Source organism: Oxyura jamaicensis, chromosome 3 (genome assembly GCF_011077185.1).
Source record: "Oxyura jamaicensis isolate SHBP4307 breed ruddy duck chromosome 3, BPBGC_Ojam_1.0, whole genome shotgun sequence".
NCBI classification, from domain to species: domain Eukaryota; kingdom Metazoa; phylum Chordata; class Aves; order Anseriformes; family Anatidae; genus Oxyura; species Oxyura jamaicensis.
The window spans coordinates 767,673-790,327 of NC_048895.1; the positions used below are offsets into that span (position 1 = coordinate 767,673).

At 39.0% G+C, this 22,655-nt stretch overlaps 2 protein-coding genes across 6 annotated transcripts in view; both read left to right on the plus strand.

The window, feature by feature from the left end:
* The window catches only part of KIZ (kizuna centrosomal protein), a 58,865-nt gene extending 58,522 nt beyond the window's left edge, over positions 1-343 (plus strand). For all 5 annotated transcript variants that reach the window (XM_035321026.1, XM_035321025.1, XM_035321023.1 and 2 more), the window contains one exon: positions 107-343. In XM_035321026.1, coding sequence (XP_035176917.1) covers positions 107-210 — 104 coding nt within the window. In that variant the 3' untranslated portion in view covers positions 211-343. The remainder of the gene's footprint in view (positions 1-106) is intronic.
* Positions 344-5,292: 4,949 nt separating this feature from the next.
* XRN2 (5'-3' exoribonuclease 2) overlaps positions 5,293-22,655 on the plus strand; it is a 50,568-nt gene continuing 33,205 nt past the window's right edge. Inside the window, exons 1-16 of the mRNA XM_035321658.1 lie at positions 5,293-5,401; positions 10,281-10,408; positions 10,493-10,604; positions 11,786-11,897; positions 12,988-13,046; positions 13,126-13,215; positions 14,127-14,199; positions 14,301-14,351; positions 14,661-14,818; positions 15,226-15,300; positions 15,394-15,527; positions 15,616-15,673; positions 15,759-15,866; positions 16,940-16,984; positions 17,628-17,759; positions 19,622-19,737. Of these exons, the coding sequence (XP_035177549.1) occupies positions 5,327-5,401; positions 10,281-10,408; positions 10,493-10,604; positions 11,786-11,897; positions 12,988-13,046; positions 13,126-13,215; positions 14,127-14,199; positions 14,301-14,351; positions 14,661-14,818; positions 15,226-15,300; positions 15,394-15,527; positions 15,616-15,673; positions 15,759-15,866; positions 16,940-16,984; positions 17,628-17,759; positions 19,622-19,737 (1,526 nt within the window). The 5' untranslated portion in view covers positions 5,293-5,326. The remainder of the gene's footprint in view (positions 5,402-10,280; positions 10,409-10,492; positions 10,605-11,785; positions 11,898-12,987; positions 13,047-13,125; positions 13,216-14,126; positions 14,200-14,300; positions 14,352-14,660; positions 14,819-15,225; positions 15,301-15,393; positions 15,528-15,615; positions 15,674-15,758; positions 15,867-16,939; positions 16,985-17,627; positions 17,760-19,621; positions 19,738-22,655) is intronic.

The following is a 22,655-nucleotide window of genomic DNA, read 5'->3' on the forward strand; positions in this document are numbered from 1 at the left end:
ACAAACCATGGTGTCTGGCTCCCTCAGAAGAGCTGTAAAATCATGTCTGTGTGTTGATATAAACATGGAACAGATTTTATAATTCTCACTTTTTCTTCACTCTCAGCTTTCTGGGGCGTATCTGATGACAGCAGCTCTGAGAATGAGGCTGCTTTGCATCCACAAATTCACAGCACAGAAGCAGATGAATTTGATGACTTCTATGACTGAGACTCCACCTCTTGGTTTTAGGAAAGAAATCAACATCTTGCTCAAGTTTGGAGTGCTGCTATGTTGAAAGTGCACCTCATCACTTTGCATTTGAAGAAAATTTAAAATGCAAAATAAATATTATACACAGTCTCCTTGTATGTATGTTTTCTCTTAACTGACAATTTGAAGGAAAGGAAATATGAAGGAAATCCTGACCCATAAGATTGATCCTACTTGTGACATCTTCGTTCTTGGGCACCAAATGAAGATATATCCACTGGCCCTGAGATGGTTACACAGTGCTAGTCTCAGAGTGTTTCACCTTAGAGGGTTGGGGCTGTCTTTAAAACAACTTCCATAAGGAGGTAGCTGGGTCTATCTGTATAGTACCCCATTTCTTTCTGCTCCTGGAGCTGGAGCTGGCTGTCTGCAGGTCCCTACTCACAATAAGCATCTCCTGCCAGTGCCAGCAGGCAAGGCCAAGGATGCAGCTGTGTTGTGGGTAATCCTGCGTGACAGAGATGAGTAGCTTGTCACAAGTGAGGTGTCTGTCAGTAACGATCTGGAAATCATATCCATTAGGTCAAAAAACAAACTGGCTGGCTAGCTTGAGAGAATTAAACTCACTCTGAGAGTGGTCCCACCTACTGGAAGCATGAAACGTGTCCTTGGGCAATGTTGCTGCGTGGTGATGGCCATTTTTTTGGGCAGTGATGGCATTGTGTTGAGTGTATTTATTTCTCTCTGTGAATGTTTTCTGTCAGCTGTGAACTTAGGTCAAATTCAGATCAAGATCTAGAAGATGTATTGACAAATGAAGAGGCAAATCTGTTTCTGTTCCTTGTCATGAATGATCCAAATGTATTTCTCTAAGTGTGTTTCTCAAGAAAACTGTGCCTGGACAGTAGTTTCATGGCTACATCAGCTTTCTCTTTTTGCTGGAAACTTTCTAGGCCACCACTGCTTGGTAGCAATACTACTACTGACCAGCTTGGCAGCTGCTTTTGTTGCACTGTGAATGCAAAGACAATCCTCTTCTGATGCATATATGTATTCTAATATTTTGACTACAGATCCAAATGTGGTTTTGAAAAAAGAAAGCGGGCATTCTGGGTATGCATACATATGCTAGTCAGGGCTGCCTGGCATGTTTGATCTTTATCTTCTGCAATAGATCAAGAAGAAGAAATGCATAAAATGTACATTTCTATGTACATTTCTAATTCAGCACATTTTGGAACAGAACAGCATTTATATGTGGTGATCCTCAGTGATTTTCTGCTTTTAGTTGCTTTGTAAAATCCATGCTGGCATTGCTGTATGGACATCACAGTAATTGGATGACTCTAGGAGCTTCATGCATTTTTAATTTCCTTCTTTTAATTCCTTTTATCTAAAATTAAGTTCATTAAACATGAGATTTTCTTTCGAATGGAGAAACCAGGGGACATATTAAAAAAAATCTGTTCATAATTATGATAAGTTCAAAAGCAAAAAAACAGCACCCCAATTAAACTCTGCTGCAAAGCGGTACTGCATCTTTGAATACAGGCACCAATCTTTGGTTCTAGTCCATCAAAAACAATTTTAAAATGGTAACAATATTCTGTTTAATAAAAAGAGCATGTAGTCTGAGCCATGCCTGAAAATATGAAATACAGGCTTGCAGAAGGCTTGAAACTGAGAAGAGAGGGTTAGTATAGATGTCTGTTGGCTTGCTTCATCTCATAGGTCCTGAGTTTGATGTTGGCAATGGTGTGGTGTTGATTACTTCAACAACTGGACACTCAGCTGCAAATCAGCTGCTGGTGAGGATGGAGCAGGATGTGTGTGTGACCAGGGCTCTTGTAGCATGAGACAGCTGCGCACAATGGCCATGTGGATCCCAGCCAGTGATATGGGTCTGCCTAGGTCAGACCTGTTTGCTCTATTTCCCAGGCAGGAAGAAGAGGAGCACTTAGCTGGGGTGACCCTGGCACAGGGGCGACTTCATCAAAGGATTTTGTGTCCTCCTCCATTGTGCTGGGGTTTCTATACCCATCAGATTGCAGGTAATTTTGGATTAAGGCTCCTGTAATCTTCCCTTCAGAGGCTGTTGGCCAAGAGGTGGCAGGTTAGAGGAGGAGAAGAGGAGCTGGCAGCCCCTAGGGACCACAGGAAGTCTCCTTCCTGACCATGGGACGAGTGATGGTGTAGGGTGGGCTAAGCCAGGCTGCTGGAGAGGGTGAGTGGCAAAACTCCCCACTCCTTCCTCATAGCTATGGCTAGCCTCAGTCTACTCCTAGCATCAAAGCCTTGGCAGGACAAAAACACATTGCAGGACTGTCATGCAAATTGTCAGCAATACTTGAGAAGGAATTCTGCAATGTAGTGGCAGTACAACCAGAAGTGTTAACGCTGTCATGCTGCTGCTCTTGGTGGACCACCAGGTAGGTTTAGGAACTTCTCAGCAGTCTTTTTGCAGCAAGCTAGAAGCTTATTTTCCTTTTTGTATGCTCAGTATCACCCAGGAAAGTTGCAGCATAATGAATGTCTGAACCCATCATGGTAGGGCTGGTGCCTGCCTTATTGCTCCTTGGTTCTTTTTTCTGATCAGCTGTGGTAATTCATTCCTGATGGTTCTAGCCATCTGCTAAATATAAGCTTAGTGGTGTGCCATGCCACAGACAGGCTATTGCTACATGACTTCCAAGTGAATGTCAGACCAAAGTTCAGCTGGAAAAAGTCTCTCTAGCAGGCTGCACTGCGAAGTAACGTTGCATCAAATCTGCAGTGTGCATCACATCTGCAGCACCTTTGTAGTTTTAAGCTCTTTGATTCTGGGTTGCTGATGTCAGCCCACTTTAAATCTCAAATCTCCTTGCATGATACAAGGAGCCCATCACTAGTCTCTGGTGCTTTCCATTCCCTTAGTCCAACTCAGCCACAGACATGCAGCCCATGACAGATGACAGATGGCTTTGGGAGTTTCTGCTAAGGCAGTATCTTTCTTTCAGTATTTAAGCGATAGCGAGTTCCTCCGGAGCACTTTTTTATTATACTTTTGTGCACAGACTCATTAGATGCAAAACATTCTGCCAGTCAACTTTATTTTGCTCCTTGACAGCTGTCATACTGGCAGCCCCAAGATGATGACATGATGCTGATGGACAGGGGGACTGTAATCAATACAGCTTGAACAGATTTAAATCAGCATGCCACTCATCTATGGAAAATACTGTAACAAGAAGTGTGCTGTGTTTGCAATGACTTAGTGCTATATCCTTTTTTGTGTGTCACATCCACACAGCTGTACAGAGCTGAGGCTAAACTTCAGTTAGCACATAGGTGCCTGCAAAAAAATGCTGGATGGGTGCTGTCATCTGGTGAGGTGGCATAGTCTGTGGGGGCGCGGAGGTGATATGCAAAACTACAATGAGTTCCTCATGATTGTATGGTAGAGTCTACCCAAGCCATAGAAGTTTGGAATGAAAAGAATCCATTTAGGAACGAGGAGAGCGTATTTGTGTGTGTGAGAGAGTGAACGTTGACACACATACACTGGTTGAAGCAGAAAATTCACAAGTCCTGCACAGATCTTGTTCTGCAATACCTCCTGTTTTGAGAAGTATGACATTTCCTTGTACACTGGCTCACTTTGACCTATTTACGTTAGGGTTTATTGCCTAGTGTTCAATGCAGGTCACACTGAAAACTGTTGGAGAAGGTTCCAAAAACAAGCTCAATCTTGCTGCTTGGGGGTATCTCACGCCTCAGCTTGAGAGGGCATGGTGCTCTTTGTGACTCCACACTGGCTGGGAGTTGTCCTGCTCATACAGATGTCGGCATGTTCTGTGGGGGACAGTGCTCCTGTTCTCCCCATTGCTGGCCATTGCTTTGCAGGATATTTTTTTGTTTGCTTTCCTTCCCCCAGCAAAATGTAGACTGACTTCTCAAGGAAATGTTTGTTGCAGTATTATTTTTTTTCAGAGCTCGTTTATGCAAGTAATTATAAGATAAATTATAAGATAAGGTGATCGTGTTTCATTTGCTGCTGTTTTGTGTGTGTGTTTTTTTGACTATTATCAGAAAAACAACTGATTGCCCCTCAATACAAATAAAATGTTAATACTTAAGCTTCCTTACTCTATACTAAAAATCCAGAAGGAGAAGCAGTACAATTGCCAACTTCAATCAGGGTCAGTTTTCTAAGGAACAGATAAAGGACAAGCTCGAGCTGATACAACAGACATAGTGCTAATACGGAGTTACCAGGGTAATTATTCAAGTCACAGATTTTGTAAGAAAAGGGACAACAGAAAATGGCTAAGCAAGGCAAAGAATACAGTATTTGGTTAACTTTTTCTCTGCCAAATTAACAAAGTTATTCTCCCTCACCCAATCAGCAGCATTGACTCAATAAGCACTGCTGAGGTTTTGTTATTTTTATTAATGACTCCTGGGCTCCTTTCCCCTATCTTTGCCTGTGTCACTGCCCTCCTAATTGTTGGTGTACACGGACAGGACACAGCAGAGCACAAAGTCTTCTGCACGTTAATCCCTTTCAGTATCTGAAGATTTAATTCCATTTCAACACCATCAAGCAGCTAACTTAATAGTGTGGGTGCAGAGAGGTGAAGGGGTTTCTTCGTGCAGCAGCCTCTGCCCTCCTGCCAATCTGCTCAGCTGAACTGCACCGAGTTCACCGTGCCAGGTAGCGCTTTCCTCTATTTCTGTAGGTGAAAAAGCTTCACTTTATCCTTAATTCCTTATAGTGGAGGATCTCATTAAACTTAAATGCAGCCCCGCAGCACTGGCGTTGAAGGAACAGCCCTTCCCTGACCCGTTTTTATCATCCGTCTTCTGCCTGAGCCACCCCACAGAAAGGCTGGAATACAGTTTTTGTTATTTTTTTTTCAAGCAGTTTTTAGTTTTTCACACGGTTTTCTGTCAGCCGAAGCGCACTTACCAGGCAGAGAGCGGTCCCTGCCCTCACCCTACCGGCCACGGCCCCGGCCCCGCGCCTGCGCGCGCCCGCCCCCAAGATGGCGGCCGGAGTTACCGCCCCCATGGTGCCCCGCGGCGCCCCCCGCTCCCGGAAGCGCCGCAGCCGCCGCCAAGCCCGTTCCGCTCCGCTGCGCTTCGGCGGGCCGCCATGGGGGTGCCGGCCTTCTTCCGCTGGCTCAGCCGCAAGTACCCCTCCATCATCGTCAGCTGCGTGGAGGAGAAGGTGCGCGGGGCCGGGGGGACGGCCCGGGGGGCGGAGCTTGCCCGCGGGGCAGCGGCCGTGGCGACCGCGGTCCGTGGTAACCGGCGCGAGGCGAGGAGCAGCGCGAGGCGCCGCGGGGCCGCCGTGCGGGCGCCGTGAGGACGCCGTGAGGGCACGGGGCGAGGGAAGGCCGTGCAGGAGCGCGGCACCCGGCTCCTGGAAATCGTCTGGTCCGCCTGCGGGGCTAGGGAGCGAGAAACTGCGTGGGGAGAACGCTGCCAGCACGGCACTTGGGGGGAATGGGAATTTTAGGTCTCTTTTATTAAAATGGTGGTTTCCTTTGGGAGGGAGAAGACGCTGTTTGTTCGTGGAGAGCTAGATCTTACTGTGCTGCAAGGTACAAAGACGACTCTAAATCTTAAAGCAGGAGCTCAGGCTCTTCCTGCTTCCCCTTTTTCGTGAGGGGCGCAGGGAAGGAAGGATGATTTCGTCTGGGATTTGTTGAAGTCTTTTCCTCTGACCAGGTGCCATACCCGCATCACATGGAGCGAGGGCCGCACTGAGGCGGGTCCTTCCGTCATGCCTCTTCCACAGGTCTCTCAGCAGGACCTGGAAGGACTGGCTCTGTGAGGCCGCCCTGTTCTCAGGAGCATGAGTTTGGTGGTCCTGGTAGTGATGCAGGCACATGAAAGCCAGGAGCGAGGCACTGAGGGACCTGGGCTGTCCTTATCATCTGCACAGGCTGATGCAGGATCTTACCATAGTATACCTTAGTTACCTTAGTTTGCAGCACTGCCCTAGGCTATCATTGACATAGCACTTAAGTACTTAACGGCTATATAATTTTTAGGTCTTTCTAATTATTTTTTGTGAGGCTTTTCTCTCACTTACTGGTCTTTCTGCAGCCTACTGTGCTTTTCTCTCCCTCTTTTTTTAATTAATTCATTTTTTTAATTTTGTTTTGTTTTATTTACCCACCAACACAAGATGTTGTGACTGCATCCAAGAGCAACACAGGTCTGTACTCTTGACCCTGCTGCTGGGCTCATGCTGTGGCTTGCACTTTCTCACTGCATCCTGGCCTGCCCTGGGAGAGATGTGCCTCTTATTTGGGAGTTAACATACCATGAAAGAGATAGGAATGTGCAGGAAAAACGTGATAAACTATGTATTGATACTGTTTTTTGACTTCATATATTACCTGTTTGTCTTAAGCAAGGTTTCAGTGTACTTGAGTGGCAGGCTCTCAAATCGCAGTTACTGTTCAGCTCTTTTTGCAGTTAGGGTGTTCTTGCTTTTCAGATTCAGGTAGAGAAATGGTGTCGTACATTTGCACTGATGAAATGCTACAGCTCTTTCACAGTTAAAACTGAGTTACTCTTTATCACCAATATGGCGTATTAGCCTGCCTGATCGCAATGCGTGACGATGCTTTTACCTGCAGTTGCAAGAAATGAATTTGTGACTCTGGCGCACAAGTGAGGATTGAGGAACTGCTATAAAAAAGGTGGTTTGTGTGCTGATGGGTATTGCTTAATAGATGCTTGTATGAATGCTGTCTCTGGAATAGGCTGTTGGCAGCCAGCAGTGAAGGCTGTGGCCACTTGGAAAAATATGGCAAAGTCTGTTGAGTCAAACAGATTGACCATAACAAAATCGTCAGACCCTGATGTCCTTATCTGTGTTGCTTTGTACCAACTTAAGAGCTTGTTGCATTTATAGCTGGGATGGCTCATGGATACCTCACATTTATTCCATTTTTTTTATATTCATATATGGTCGTAAATTTAAGAGTTGACTAGGACAACAGGGAGAAGCTGTAGTTTGTCTTACTATAGAGGAATTTAAATTTCTCACACAATGTAATAGTTTCTATGTGTGTTTTAGGATTGCTTTGAAATCTTTCTAATCATAAATTTTGTATCTCCTGGTAGCTTCTCTTCTTTGAAATATTAAAAAGTTGATCCTTGTTCTCTTATCTAGCTAGATTATTCCTTTTTCTTAAATCTGATTAATCTTTTTTTGTAAGCTGAGCAGGAAGAATAAGAGGAAGATCTTGAAGATAATATAAAATCCAGGAGATTCTTAATCAAATTCATTCAAATTCATTCAAGCTGCAACTAAAGTATCATATTTGAAGATCTATTTTCAGTCACTTTAAAAGCAGCTGTAGATTAAAAGTGAACAGGTTAGTTATATTACAGGAGATATCACTCCCAGATACTTAAGTCTGTTGCATTAAAAAGCTGATAGGTTTTGAGCGTATAGTGGCAAAGTTGCTGACATAACAATATGCAGATGAAAACTGAATGACTTTCGAAGCCATGTAAAAGAGATCAGACTTATTTTGCTTTACCTTCAAGACTGAAAATAGGATCTGTGGAGAGAGCAATTTTATTTTTCCTATCACATAGTTGTAAGCCTTTGATATCTTCTGAGTCACAGTTAGCTTTGGCAAGAGGTTTGATGAAAGATCAAGTAGAACACAAGGCAAGCTGCTTGCCCTGTTATCTGATATAAGCGAGAATGAATACTCTTCTTTTAGAACTGTAGGTCTGGGTTGCCCAGAGTGATTTTATAAAAGCCATAAGCTGAGGTATAGTGTTTCCACTTGACAAGTAGTTTCTGCTCAACCAAGGGTGTTTTTGTCTTTTAAGAAGTTCAGTAACACACTAACACACTTTTTTTTGAATTCTGAAGGATCCAAACAGTGGTCAAGATTTCATCTGCCAGAATTTGACTGATTCGAATGAACGGTAGAAGAAAGATGTGAATTAGTAGGGACTTTGTATGTCTTAAAATGAAATAGAGGTACTTAGTGTTCTGTTATTTAAAATTAGCAAAATTGCACTGGGAATGTTGCATATATTTTTTACAGTTGTAGGAGTAAATGCTGAATAAAGACTTGTCTTTGGGAGTTTAACTTTTGCCTTGTAAGACTGGAATAAGTTTGCCTAGTTCTATTCTGAGCAGGAAGACTGTAAGAAAACTGGTGCTATGGCGTGCAGGTTTTAGCTTCTGAATGCAATGGTTGGAGCTCCCTCCTAGAGATGTGGGGAGCTCAGTTCACAGAATCACAGAGTAGTCTAGGTTGGAAGAGACCTCCAAGATCACTGAGTCCAGTTCTATTAGAGAGCAGCAAGTCTCTGGGTGGGGGTTCAGAGGAAGCGCTTGATGCTTGCCAATCAGCTGTCGATAGGTTTCATGTCAATAGGAGAACCAGGTGTATGGCGTTTTTCCTCGTGGCCTCATGTAGTTATCTGACTGTAGCCTTAACATAAAAATAGACACTATGAAATGCGAGCTGTTCAAGAGTACTCTGCATTCCAACTTTGTCATACTTCATAACCTTTTCCAGCCATGATTTCTTTAAAAACACATTTAACCTTGTCTTGGTTACTCATTTCTCTTCCCTTCGTGATGTTACTGGTGTTTAGTCTGGTGGTTTATACATTCTGCTGTAGTGCTATGAAAAGGACGATGCTGAATTGCTCATAATTGCTGTGAGCGTTGCTAACTGCCTATTGACAAACAAAAACAAACAAAAAAGTGTGTGGAGGAATCAAAATTGAATGTGACTGCTAATCCACGGTGAAGAGAGGAGCTGGATCTCACCCGTGTTTTCAAGCTGATTGTTTTGACTCCTTGAAAGAAGGGGATGAGTGCTCACATAGGTATTATAGGTGCCAGCGCTGATCTCTGCCCAGGGCTGGTTACAGAGACTGTTCTCTTTGCTGAGACAGGTGTTTTTTGTTGGCGTGCCAGCATGAATAAAATAAACTGTTATTATGTTGACCCCACCTCTCCTTGAGTAGTGGGATTGTTTATTACTTCCTGGGTGTTCAGCTGAGATTCATTTTCTCTGTAGTTGTGGATTTACCACGCTTAGCTTCTTGCAGGCATTCAAGAACACTGAATAATTCCCAGAACACAGATGGCTGTAGTTGTCATCATTTAGCACTGAGTTTGATGTTTGGCACGTAGCAGCCTCATAGTAGAAAATGCACTGACATAAAGAAAGAGACGCATTAGAGCTGAAAGTTGACCCACTTTCAGAAGTGGGAAGTAAGGACTGGGATTTATTTAGCATTTCAAATATATCCATGGACAAACTCAGAGTCAGTTCAGAGGTTTGAGCACTTCAATGCATCTGATAGCCAACAGGAAAAGTAATACATATATATCCCAAATGGTGACTTTTGTCTGCTGGGATCTCCTTTCTCTGTGTAGCAGACTCTAGGGGAAAATAAAATGTTCTTTTCTTTTGCTCATCAGGATGTACTGATATACTGTTACTTGGATAAGGTTGTCATGTCATCTGCTTCACTCCAATATGCGGTCACCTAGGTGAATTGCTTTGGCTGCCTCCCCCTCCCCAGCTGTGTATGTGAATTAAATGTTGGCTTGCAGTGAGGAGAGACAATTGTATGAGTTTGTTTACGTGTGTCCATCTGGAAAATTAAGTGTTAAAAGTGAGAAGATTTTTGACATTTGTTGTCACATTAACTTTAGGGCATTATATTAGATACTTTTGAAATATTGTCTTTGGTCTGTATGGTCCTGGTGATAAAAATAATTGTTTTCCTGGAAAATGCAAGGTGTGAAAACTTCTTGAAGCAATATTTATAATACATGCCAATCAACAGGTATGAGCCAGCTCTGCTGTAAGTCATCATAGTACCTTCAGGTCATGCTAGATTATAAAGGTCTTAAAACAGAATTGCTTTAACACTATAAGCGTGATACTCCAGGTAATTATCTTGTGGGTAGTTTGTTGCTGACTTTTTCTACTGTCCCTGAAGTAATCAGCTCCTGCATCTGTACATTAGCGCTTCTGTTTGGTTATTTTTTCAACTTCCATAATTGAGTACTAAAATAATTGTTTCATCTGCTTTCACAGGCAAAAGAATGCAATGGTGTCAAGGCTTCAATCGATACAAGCAAGCCTAACCCTAATGAGGTGGAGTTTGATAATCTATATTTGGACATGAATGGTATAATTCACCCTTGTACACATCCAGAAGACAAGTAAGGCAGTTTTTTTTGTATCTATCTGTAAATAGGAATTATTCATAGCATTTCACATGTTAAATGAAATATTCTGTGTTCTAGGCCAGCGCCTAAAAACGAAGATGAAATGATGGTTGCGATTTTTGAGTATATTGACAGGATATTCAACATTGTACGACCAAGACGACTTCTCTACATGGCTATAGACGGAGTAGTAAGTATTGATATATATAGTTCCTGGTAACAGCTGTTGGTAGCATAGGGATCAATGACATTTGCTCTTATAAGATCCTTTATGAAACAGTTTTCTAAAATGAGAAACTATAAGTGAAATGTGCTGTTAATTAGATTTTGGTGAGGGTATTTAAAACCATTTGTGAGTTTTGTTGTCCATGGGGTTACCTAGGCTAACTGATGTAGTCTATTGCAATTTGAACTTTGCTTCTACAAAGCAGGAAACTTCCATAAGACAGTAACATTGCAACTGTTTCTTATCTTCCTCCATTCTATGGCTTTAGTAATGATTTATGCAACAGTCTGGGAAAGACCAGAGAACCATTTAAGCACATGCACTTAAAACAGCTAGTGACTTAATCATGCTGTGGAATGTTTCCCACGCTAGCTTTACCAGGACATTTGAGACTGTCTTTTTCCATACCTTATCCCTATCCCACCTAGCATATCAGTTAGTCTGATAAAAGATACCACCTTTCCGTAATATCTTCACTTTATTGAATTTATCCAGACTGTTGTCTCAGTAAGAGATACCAAAATAGCCTAGCAGACTTCTGGTACATCTGTTAAACTTTGGCTGTTTGTCTAGGCTTTGCAGTTTCTCCAAGGTAAGATGAGCATTATTAAATAGAAAGATTTTTACTTGCATTCAAGTGCAGGAATTCCTGAGATATTTGTCTTTATAAAAGTAATCCAAACTAAATGTTTGTGCATCCTTTTAAAAATCCCAGCATACTTGCCTTATGTACTAACTAAGTACTGTCTGCTGTAATCTTTTTATTTGCAAAAGAGTTATGAATACAATTTTAGGAATTTCTTTTTGGAAAAAGGGTTATGTAATAAATATTTTCAGATACACGGCCCTGCAAGTTTAATTTATTTTGCGAAGGAGTCTTTGAATCCTTGAGCGCTGTGCATTTCTGAGATGGTGGTAAGAGATGTGCATACTGCTGGGTTTCCTTGCTTAGAAGCTGAAGAAATGTATTTAAAAAAAATTGTCCAGCCCCCTGTCCTGTCATATGAGTGTTAGTAGTGGTGACAGGGGAGTGAGAGAACAGAATCCTGGTTTCAAAAGACTTGTCTTAAAAACCAGAAACAACCAGCAGATATAAGATAATTGGCTAGATGCGATAACTGAACCAAGCATTGTGTTACTTTTAGGCTCCTCGTGCAAAAATGAATCAACAGCGGTCAAGAAGATTCAGAGCATCAAAGGAGGGCATGGAAGCTGCTGAAGAGAAGCAAAAAATAAGACAAGAAATTCTGGCAAAAGGTAAAGCTGTGACCATACTGATGTTTTTCATGTTTTTTTTTGGTTTTAGGTGCTTCAGTAAAGGTTAGAAAAGTGTTGTCTTGGTCCCTGGATATTTATTCTGTGCCTTACTAGAAGAAGGAGGGTATAGTAAACCTATGGAAGGATGGATCTGTTCTTTTCCAAAGTTAAGATTCAAGATAAAAGAAGAGTGACATCCTGTTTTTCTGTCCCCCTGCCTGAAATAGATTTGTGTTGAGTATTTTTAATTCCTTTAGGGAAAAAAGAATGAACAGGGGAACAGGGATAAATGTAGTAGTGGGCCGCTAAGCAAAACTCTTAATGGAAGGAAATCCATATCATACGGCTTAACTAAAAGAGTCATAGCTTAAAAGTAGGGATCATGTGAAAATAGTACGGCACAGGAATAATGAATGAATAGCAAGCAAGCATAGTTGTCACAGTGGAAACTGAATAAGGGAACAAAGCACAATTTAAGAGTGACAGTAGCATGACTTGAATGAAAGCAGTGTGTGTAACTGAAACATGCTGGTTGGGATGGAGAAATTAATTCAGGTGACTTTGTAGGAGGAATGAATGTGGTATTCCAAGTGAGAGGGCCATTGTGTAACCTAAGTTAGAAATAAAATAAAATAAAAAAAAAAAAAAAGGAGGACAAAGACTATTTTAACACTTTTTCCCATAGCATTTCTAGACTATGAAGACCCTTTATGAAGCTCAGAGATGAGAGAAGTTGGTGTAACCCTGTTTGGGGACCCTAAGTGAATAGATAGTGGAAACATAGGGGAGAATAAGTAAGAAAATTTCCTAATGTTTTATCTCATTTAGCAAGCTTGGTTTTGAGACTTCTTTCAGGATCTTTGCTATTGGTAGTGAAATCACTTCTCTGAAGCAACAAGCAACATTTGTACATGTACTAGTAGCTTATTTTAAGATGAAGATAATGTAATGGTAAGAGCTGTTTTGAAATAAAGTAATTTTTCACTATATGTTAATTGTTATCAGGGAAGCCTTCAGGGTTTTTACAGAAGTAAACCAATATGGAACACTCAAAACAGTTTGGCATGATAAAATGTCTTTATTGCTCTAGGTGGCATTCTTCCTCCAGAAGAAGTGAAAGAAAGATTTGACAGCAACTGTATTACTCCAGTAAGTAATCTTGCACTTTAACCAGCAATTGCCAGTGTCTGGATGATGCCTTAATTTATTTTCTTCCGTCACTTTTTAGGGAACTGAGTTTATGGACAATCTTGCTAAATGTCTCCGCTATTACATTGCTGACCGTTTGAACAGTGACCCAGGGTGGAAAAATTTGACAGTGAGTTTCACTTAATTTCATACTTAAGGAACATTTAGGTGATCTATCAGGCTATGCTGGGATATGATTGAAGAGTATAAATTTAACATATCATCTTCTGGCACCATTGTTATTAATAATGGGCAAACTTGCACGTTTTGCTGGACTTCAGATATGTGTTTCACCCTAATAATACAATCTAAAAGCACCATTTGTTTTGATTTCATTTAAGAGCAATGAAAAGATTTGATATGGGGAGCTACAATTTGATGTAATGGGAGACGGTTTTAGGAATATTTTGTCATCTTGGGGAAAAGTGTCAAGATCCACTGTATATGTTTTCTTTTCACTATTTATTTTTAACTTGCTTGCTACCTCAGACTACATTTTCCCTATTATTCTAATGATGGACAACCAGATCATCAACTTTCATTCTTTCTGGACTTTGAGATTCTCCTCTCCAGTTCCTCAACAACTCCATCCACATCGAGTTCTGTTTCTGACAACAACCCTCTGTTTGCTGCTTTGTACAAGAGGACAGAATAGCTAGATTCAGATGCTCTTATTCTCCATAAGTTGACTGTAAAAGTCGTGTAATTAGAGAGCAGTTGACTTAATTCTTTCCATCAGACACAAGATTTGAAAACCCTAATGCCTATTTCTATTGCCTTAATAATATATCAGGAAGCTAATGATGTGATAATTTCAGTGGTATTTGAATCAACTTGTCAGCTTCATCTTAGAATTAGTAGAGGAAATTAAGGTCTATTGATTCAAACTCTTAAATAACTTATTTTTATGTCATAATATTCTATTTCACACTACAAATTAAGATTTCAGATACTTGTAAGTCGGATTCAGTATGAAAACTACATAGTTTTTTTTAAATGTGGCAGCATAAATTGTTTACCTAATCTGTAAATCTTCCATAGGTAATTTTGTCTGATGCTAGTGCTCCTGGTGAAGGAGAACATAAAATCATGGATTATATTAGAAGACAAAGAGGTAAACTTGAAATAAATGTGATTGTTTTGTTTTAAACTAAGGTATTGTTACTAATTTGTCTTATATAACTTCGGTTCGCTAAATGTAATTTTCTTTTGTAGCTCAACCAAACCATGACCCGAATACTCATCATTGTCTGTGTGGGGCTGATGGTGAGTTCTTGGCTAGCAATGTCTTATCATCAAGAAACAATATAAGAAAGTTTAATGAGTTGGGCTGTAGTGTCTAGACTTCCATTTTTGTGTACGTAATCTAATTAATCTATTAGTTTTTGAAAACTATCTAATACTTGGGGAAAGATCTAGCACTGTCCATGAGACTGAAGGGCCAACTTTTGCTTAGTTGTATTTGTGTTCACACTTGCTTAAATTAGAATGTACTTGACTTTAAGCTTTTTATTTTTCAAAAGAGCTAAACTGTTTATCCTTCATTGTATTCTATTCTTCTCTTTTGATTGGTAGCTGATCTAATTATGCTCGGTTTAGCTACGCATGAACCAAATTTCACCATAATTAGGGAAGAGTTTAAACCAAATAAACCCAAGCCATGTGCTCTTTGTAACCAGATGGGTCATGAGGTTAAGGATTGTCAAGGTCTGCCTAGAGAAAAACAAGGCAAGGTAAGAATTTCCAGAAATTCTTCAAATTTGTAAGCAAATTTATGTGTTGAGATCCTCAAGTTATTCTTGCTGTCAGTTTTGCAATTTGTCAATACAAATTATGTTACTGGAATTACCTGGCTTTCCTTTTATATTAATAAATAAAAATTGTAGTTCTGTAGCCTATAAATGCTATGTGGAACTTAACTTCCTCACTTGTATTTGTTTGCTTTCTTTTTCCTACTGGTGAGAGAAAACAATCGGTCACTTAACAGATGGACAAAGTATCAAGATGCATTCTTGCATAAGAACTTGAGAACCTGTGCTTATGTATCTCTTTAAGTTCCTTTCAAAGTAAACTGTAAAATTGAGCTGGATAAACGTTAAAATGAGCTTGGATGTAATGCAACTTTTGCCTTTTACTGTAGCATGATCAGTTTGCAGACAGTCTTCCTACTTCGGAACAAGAATTTATCTTCATCCGATTATGTGTTTTGCGAGAGGTATGTTGACGCAGTTACAACATCTGCTTTGTATAAATGATATTTTTAAACTCCATGCACAGAACTTTCTGATGTCTTTTGTGTGTGTTGCAGTATTTAGAAAGAGAACTCACTATGGCCAGCTTGCCTTTCACCTTTGATTTTGAAAGAAGTGTTGACGACTGGGTCTTCATGTGCTTTTTTGTTGGAAATGACTTTCTTCCTCATCTGCCATCTTTAGAGATCAGGTATACACAGATGTGTTTCACTCTCCTGCAAGTATAGGTACTGTGGTTTTAAATGTCAAGTCTCATGCTTTTGTTTGTTTGTTTTTAGGGAGGGAGCAATTGATCGCTTGGTTAACATATATAAAAATGTGGTGCACAAAACTGGGGTAATTTTTTTCTTTTTTTTAAATATCTGTGTGCTTACTACAAAAATCGTTTTGATTTTTAATCATTTTATTTTGTATTTTACAGGGCTACCTCACAGAAAGTGGTTTCGTCAACCTGCAGCGAGTCCAGATGATCATGTTAGCTGTTGGAGAAGTTGAAGATAGTATTTTCAAAAAGAGAAAAGATGACGATGTAATTTTCTTGTTACATTCTAAGAGGTGTTTTTTGTTTGTTTTTTTTTTTCATGACTTTTGTTAGACTGTGACATTCCTCTAATAGAATATGAAAAAAAAACCTGTTATCTCTAGTGACTTCATCTGTATTTGAAAATGAGTTGAGTGCTTCCAGTTGATATACTTCTTCCTGGACTGCAGGGCCTGTTTTTCTGGTTGCTATCCCAAGCAACAGCAAAATGAAAACTGTATGTGAGTTCTGTTACTGCCTGGAACTTCTTGTTCACAGCTGCTGTGAAAACTATACAAGGAATTATTTTGTACTTTGCTGCAACCTGTGGAAGAGCAAGCAATGAGCAGGGGTGGAGTACTAAATAATAGTTCAAAGTGCATTCTTGCCTTGCAGCACCTCCTGCCATTTTAAATGTGTTCAGAAATTATTGTTCTTTTGGTCTGCCTCTGCAAACTGTCCGTGCAGTTTTTTTGCATGTGTATTTTAATTGCAGTGTATTCATTAAGCACGCACGGGATAAAGAAAGTTGTCTTTACTATCCAGTCAAAAAATGGTCTGCCAATGCTGGCAAAATGTTTCATTTATAATTGCCCTAGTCTATGCATCTCTTGAAATAAAAATGCTGATTTGTTGTTCAAGTTCTCAGTATCTTTGGTTCAAGATCTTTCCTCGTGCCTCATCTTTTCCCGTTTCTAGGACTTTGTCTCTTGTTTTTTTTTTTTGTTTTTTTTTTTTTGGCAACTGTTCAAGTCCAGAGAGGAGCTTTTGTATGTGTTATCACTTACAGTCCTTTGATGCTTTCATGTCACCTTGAACTTAGTCTAGTACCTAAGCACAGTAGGTGATATAAGTCATAACCAAAATTATGGGGCTTTGAATAAGCAGCTATTCTTCACCTTTTTCTGTAGGTTTTCATTGTAAGGTAGAAGTTTCTACCCTGGATTTACAGATAAAAGAACTGATCTTTATCTTATTCAGAACATTACTTAAACTTTATGGTCTTTTCGTTGGTAAAGGATTATAGTATCTTTCCAAGAAATCTGTATGTTTGACTTTATTTTTCTTTATTCTTTACATAGGATAACTTCAAAAGACGGCAAAAAGAAAAAAAGAAAAGAATGAAGGTAAACTGATTTCTTTCACAATGCAAAAACTCTAGCAAGAATTAAAATATGTACTGTAGCTTTCAGAAAATATGTTGAAGCTGCAGTTGTAATCGTGGCATTTTCTGCACTGTGTGTAAACTAATTTTTAGTGTTTTTGGCTTTTTTTTGTGGCTTTTTGCAAACTGGGGCTTTGAAGGAATTGTGTATTATAGGCTTCTTAAGGGGAAGGAAGGAGAGAGCTGAATATGCTGGCTGATACCTGTATTTTTTGTCCTTCAAGTGTACACAATTAGGCACTTTCATGATGACTTAGAAATGGTTTGACATGAACACTGAAAATAATTGCTTTTCCATGTTTTGATAGAAGTCTTCTCAGCAACTGTATTGCTTAGGCAGATAGAGTGTAGCATAAGAGTTTAGATTTTTTTTTTTTTTTTTTTTTTTTTTTTTTCCTGAAAGAGATTAATAAATTACAGGAATTTGAGGGTCTCACCTGTCATCTTATGCCTGGCAAGGATTGTTAAACATAACTAATTTAAACTGAACTGAGAGAAATGTGCTTGTTTATGTAAAGTACTAATCTGAAAATTCTGAGACATGACCATACTGCTGTGGAGATTACATTTCTTTTTCAGTATACCAGTATGTATTTATATTTTAGAGGGATCATCCTTCTTTTATTCCTGGTGGTCAGTTTTCCCCTCAAGCTCTGGGAAATCGATCCAGTCCTCAAGCAATCAGTAACCCTAGGCAAGCTGCCTATGAGATGAGAATGCATGACAGACAGAATTCTGTAAGTAGAAGTTTAAAGGTATTTATAAATAAAAATGAAAATAATCACATCCTGTGTAATTCTGGACAATGTTTTCTCTAACCTGTCAGGTCCTCTTGAAAAGCAGACCAATAAATATGTATTTTTCAGAGAAATGGCTTTTAATACTCAGTCGTTGAGATACTACTTAACTAAAATTGTGTTCTTTATTTTAATGTTTGAAATAGCATTGCTCATTAAGTAGTTAAGGGAATGCAGGTGTGGGGTGAATGCATCTGAGTTAAATATGGTGACTAGTTACCAAACCCCTTTGGGATTTGTGGAGTCTGAGAATATAGTTTTAGAAGCTTTAGAACCTTCTGAGAATATAGTTTTAGAAGCTTCCTCAGTAGTTTTGCGTGAGACACAAACTGATTCCCTGAGCTGGAGATGTTCTTTTAATACATATATTTTCTGTTTACTGCTTTTGGAATTTGTGACATCTTTGCACTCTGACCTGTTTGGTTATTACTTTTCTGTGGGGACTTCCTGTCTCTCAGTACTGTGAAGAAATAGTAAAACAGGCTGAGAATTATTGAGGTATAGCTTGAAGCTGTTCTTTCACATCCAGACTTGCATGCTTGAGAGGGCGTATGTGAAATGCACGTAGAATGTGTGCATTTTGTTTGTTTCAGTGATTGATGTGTGTATAAAGAACTTGTTTTAATCAGGAAACTGAAAGACCAGTATGCATAAAAAATGATGCAAGGTGCCATTTACCAGTGTGTGCACAAAATACGGTATCATTCCCCACCATGACTTTTCCCCCAAGCTGTATGTCTCCATTGTATTTCAATAGTTCTCAGAATTTCTAGTATAATTTACAGTACTTTTTTTTTAAGCAAGAGCTTTAAACAAAAAAATCAGTCTTTAATAATAAACATCTGTCTCCCAGATCACTTTTAAAGAGTACACGTATGTTTGTGTACATACATAGGTAATACCTGATTTCTAATACCTTGGAAAGGTATTAGAAATCAATGGGTAACTGGAAATAAGTTCAATGCTCTGTTAGCAGTCTCAATGGTCATATTGTTATTAAAGTTAACATTCTTTCTGTTCATAATTTTTCATTGAAACACTGAACGTATTTCTGAGTAAAGGTTCTTTTCATCGTGAAGATTTACTTTCTGTCTTTTAAGTCTGAATAAATATAATTTGCTTTATTTAAAATATAGTTACTTCTATTCTTCCCTTTTAATCTTGAAACTTTTGCACGTGGGTTAAGCAAATCAGTTCTTTTATGGAATCTATGTACTTGTTGAGGTTTTGTTTAAAATGCCAATTCTTATTTTATTGCAGCTATTTATCTTCACTTTGTAGAACTGAAAATGGCAGGCTTTTTTTAAGACTATCATATTAAAATACATAAATTTGAAAGGAGTTCAAAGGATCGGTTGGGAGAAAACAGTATTTCTGCCAGTTTTGAATTACAAGCAGTATTTGTATGGTACTCTGCATATGCATTTTTCATTGTCACTGTAAAATGAAGTTGTAACATGAGCTGTAGGACTAAAGACAACAGTTGTATTCCAAAATTGGAATATATCAGTGGCATGTCTTATCATTTTACAGTCTTATTTGTTTCATCTTTTTCTTTCTAAAATACAATGAACTTTTTGGCTGTATAAATCAGCACCTGCCTTCTAATAGAAAGATGTGTTCCTTTATTTTGCTGCTTGACTTCATAGCTTAAGGATTGTGTATATTTTGCCTTGATTTCTGGGGGAACTAAAATAATGTGTGATTTTTCTTTAACACATAGCTGTTAATTTTAACTTGGATTTAAAATGTCTAATAAATCATTTCCCCCCTCTATTTATTTGTAATAATTATGACCCTAGACAACTTCATCTCCAAATACCAGTCTCAATTCTGATGGCTCCCCATCCCCAGCAGGAGGAATTAAGCGAAAAGCTGAAGATAGTGACAGTGAACCTGAGCCAGAGGATAATATCAGGTGAAGCCATTTTTTGTAGCACTTTGTTAGCAAATTGCTGAAATAGATGCAGTCTAATTAATGCCTTTTAGCTTAGAGCAGCAGTGCCTTCAGATGCTTTTCTATGATCTTTTTATCCACCGGTAATTAATGTGGAGGGTTAGAATATTCAGTAAATTCCAGTGAGATGTGTAAGCTATAGCTGTTAAATCTAAGTATCTAGATTAGTATGCGCGCAGGTTTTCATCCTGCAAGCCACTACTCCCTTTGAGACCACGCGCTAGATTGGCTAGACATCCACTGTTCATCTTTGATTATGTGAGCTGAATGCCTCTGTTTTGCAGTTGAATTTTTGAACTGTTTAACCCATAAAATTCAGTTGCACTTGCATGTGCAGCATTATTTATTTTGGCTATCACAATAGGTTTTCCTCCATCTTTGATTAGTAGCAGGCTCATTTTTGGCTGCAATAAATTTTTAAATATTATTCACTAGATGATTAAAGGATAGGAATGTGAATAGAATTAACGGACAGTTAATTACCACTGAGTGTAAATTTATCAAAGGTTTAAATCAGGCTATTACCCTTTAAGTCAAGGGTGAAGACCTTATAATTTTTGTTGAAGTTGCTGTCCTGATAAATGCAACCAGTGGGTTTTTGTATTCTGTAGAGCCAGGGGATGTATTTAGTCATGAGAAAACAAAAAGGGTTACTTCATTGTGAAGTACTGATCACTAGTGTACTGTAGTGTTGTCATGACATTTGTTGCATCTGGCCAATTTGATCTTCCAGGGAGATACTCTGGCTGTCATTCGTATTTTATTTATTATATATGCAGATCTGCATGAATTGGTTTTGTCATTGTGTTTTCTATATCGATCAAGCAAAATTTATGTCTAATATCAGAGTAAATGTTAGTGTTGTGTTTTGCATTTGAATTTTAGCAGAGATGCTAAAAGAAGCCTTAACACTGTTTTATTTGTTCGTTTTAAAGCAACTAGCATGAATGAATTGTGGTGATTTATAAGTAGCAAAATTTTTCACGAAGGTGGTACTGACAAGCTAGTGGATATGCTACATTTTTCTGCAATTTTTTAGCTCTGCTATAGCTCAGAATATTTATTCAGATCCTTTTCTGATTGAAAAATACTTCTTGGATTTTCATTGTGTTGGGAAATGATGAACAAGTGTATTTCTTAGACTTTTAAAAGTGTGATTTGTATCAAGTTCTATTTAGATGAGGATGGAAATAGATTTAAAATAATCATTTTCAGTACTAAGTAAAAATGAGTGCATAAGTGGAGTGGATGCAGAAGTTGTTTACAAAAATACCTTTTGTATTTAGAATGACTTTAAAACTAGCCCAAATAGTTCTAGTCAGCTAGCAAATTTGGGTGTTTGTTGTTTTTGTTGTTGCTGCCTTATGGAAAGGATTTTGAAGCTCATGTAGGAATCCAGCTGCCAGGGAACTCATAGAGTCCTCTGCATGGACTGCAGATGTTCTTGACCCTGTCCTTCAAGACTTCAGCACAAGCAGCTCTTGTCCTTGCTTGCCTGGCTATTTGTCTTAAACTCCTGAACATGTCCCTTGTTTTTTCTACCTCCTCATCAGTGTGAGCCATCTTTGAGCTGGCTTGGGTTGAGTATAAATACTATCCCTGTACTGGTCAACCAGTTTGAAATAGAAGCAAGGAAAATATTCTTTTTGCAAAACCTAAAGGATATGCATCTTGGGCTAGTGTTTTTTGTTTGGTTGGTTGGTTTTTGAAATAAGTTTAAAGCGACCTTTGTTCACTTTTAAGGCTTCATATACTATATCTACTGTGCTATGAGACTCTGTCATGTGTAAGTTTGAGCTGACCTCTCTGAATTACATACAGAATCCGTAGGACACATGTAACCTGACAGGTCAACTCAAAATTAAAGGTGCAATAATGCCAAATTTTGAAATGCTGAGAAAAAGATTATACATAAAAATTTAAATCCTTATTAAGGGATTATCTGATTTAACCAGTTTGTAATTTGCTTTACTCTAGTTCATTTAAATACCGAAATTCATGTGCAGGTTGAGATGGATGTATAAAATGCATGCACCACAAGAAAAAAAAAAAAAAGATATCTTTGTGAGAAAGGCCAGTTTTTGAAGCATGACATCATGATTGAACCAAACTTTAAGTAGAGCTTAATCTGTTATTTAAAACTGGCTTTGTAGATAGCAGTTTCTAAATCAAGCCAGAATTTCCCCCAAGATTTCTGTGTGTCTGTTACAGCTAACAAATGGAAGTTTTATGTGCATGTTAATAGCTAGCTGCCTGTGGCACAGTTGTTCTCAAAATTTACGTCATCTCAAACAATCAGGAATGCAGTAGATGGAGTGAGCTGAGAGGTGTCCTAGGAAGAAAAGCTTTGTAGTCTGCAAGCAGTGATGCCTGCTGCTGCCCATGACATGCATTCCCCCTGCTCTTTTTTTTTTTTCCTTAGAGAAGCCTCAGGTATATTATTAGCATTAATTTTCACAGTATACTTTTTTCTTGAAGTGTGGCATTACGTTGCATTAGAACTGAGGGATTCAAATGCTTGTCTGTCAGTGATGAGCATGTGGTGGTTTTCCCTGCCCCATCCCTAAGCAGACGTAAGGGGGAGCTGTGTGAAGTGTGATAAATAGTGTCTGAGACTACGTTTCTGACTCCAATATCCCCCTCTGGCATGAAAGATTGAAAATCCCTCTGTTAAAGGAAGCTCATGTAATGCGAGTCAGCAAGCTCCGGGTTCCTGAGTTGCAGATAATTCTGCTGCTAGTCATAGCTTGTCTGAACAGCAATAGAAAAGTTGGTGATTATTATTAATAAAATAATAATTTGGTTACTGGCCCTCCTTTGCTTGGAAGACTAGTAAGAATAGAGGTTAGAACTTTATGTGAGAAGAGATTCCTGTAAGG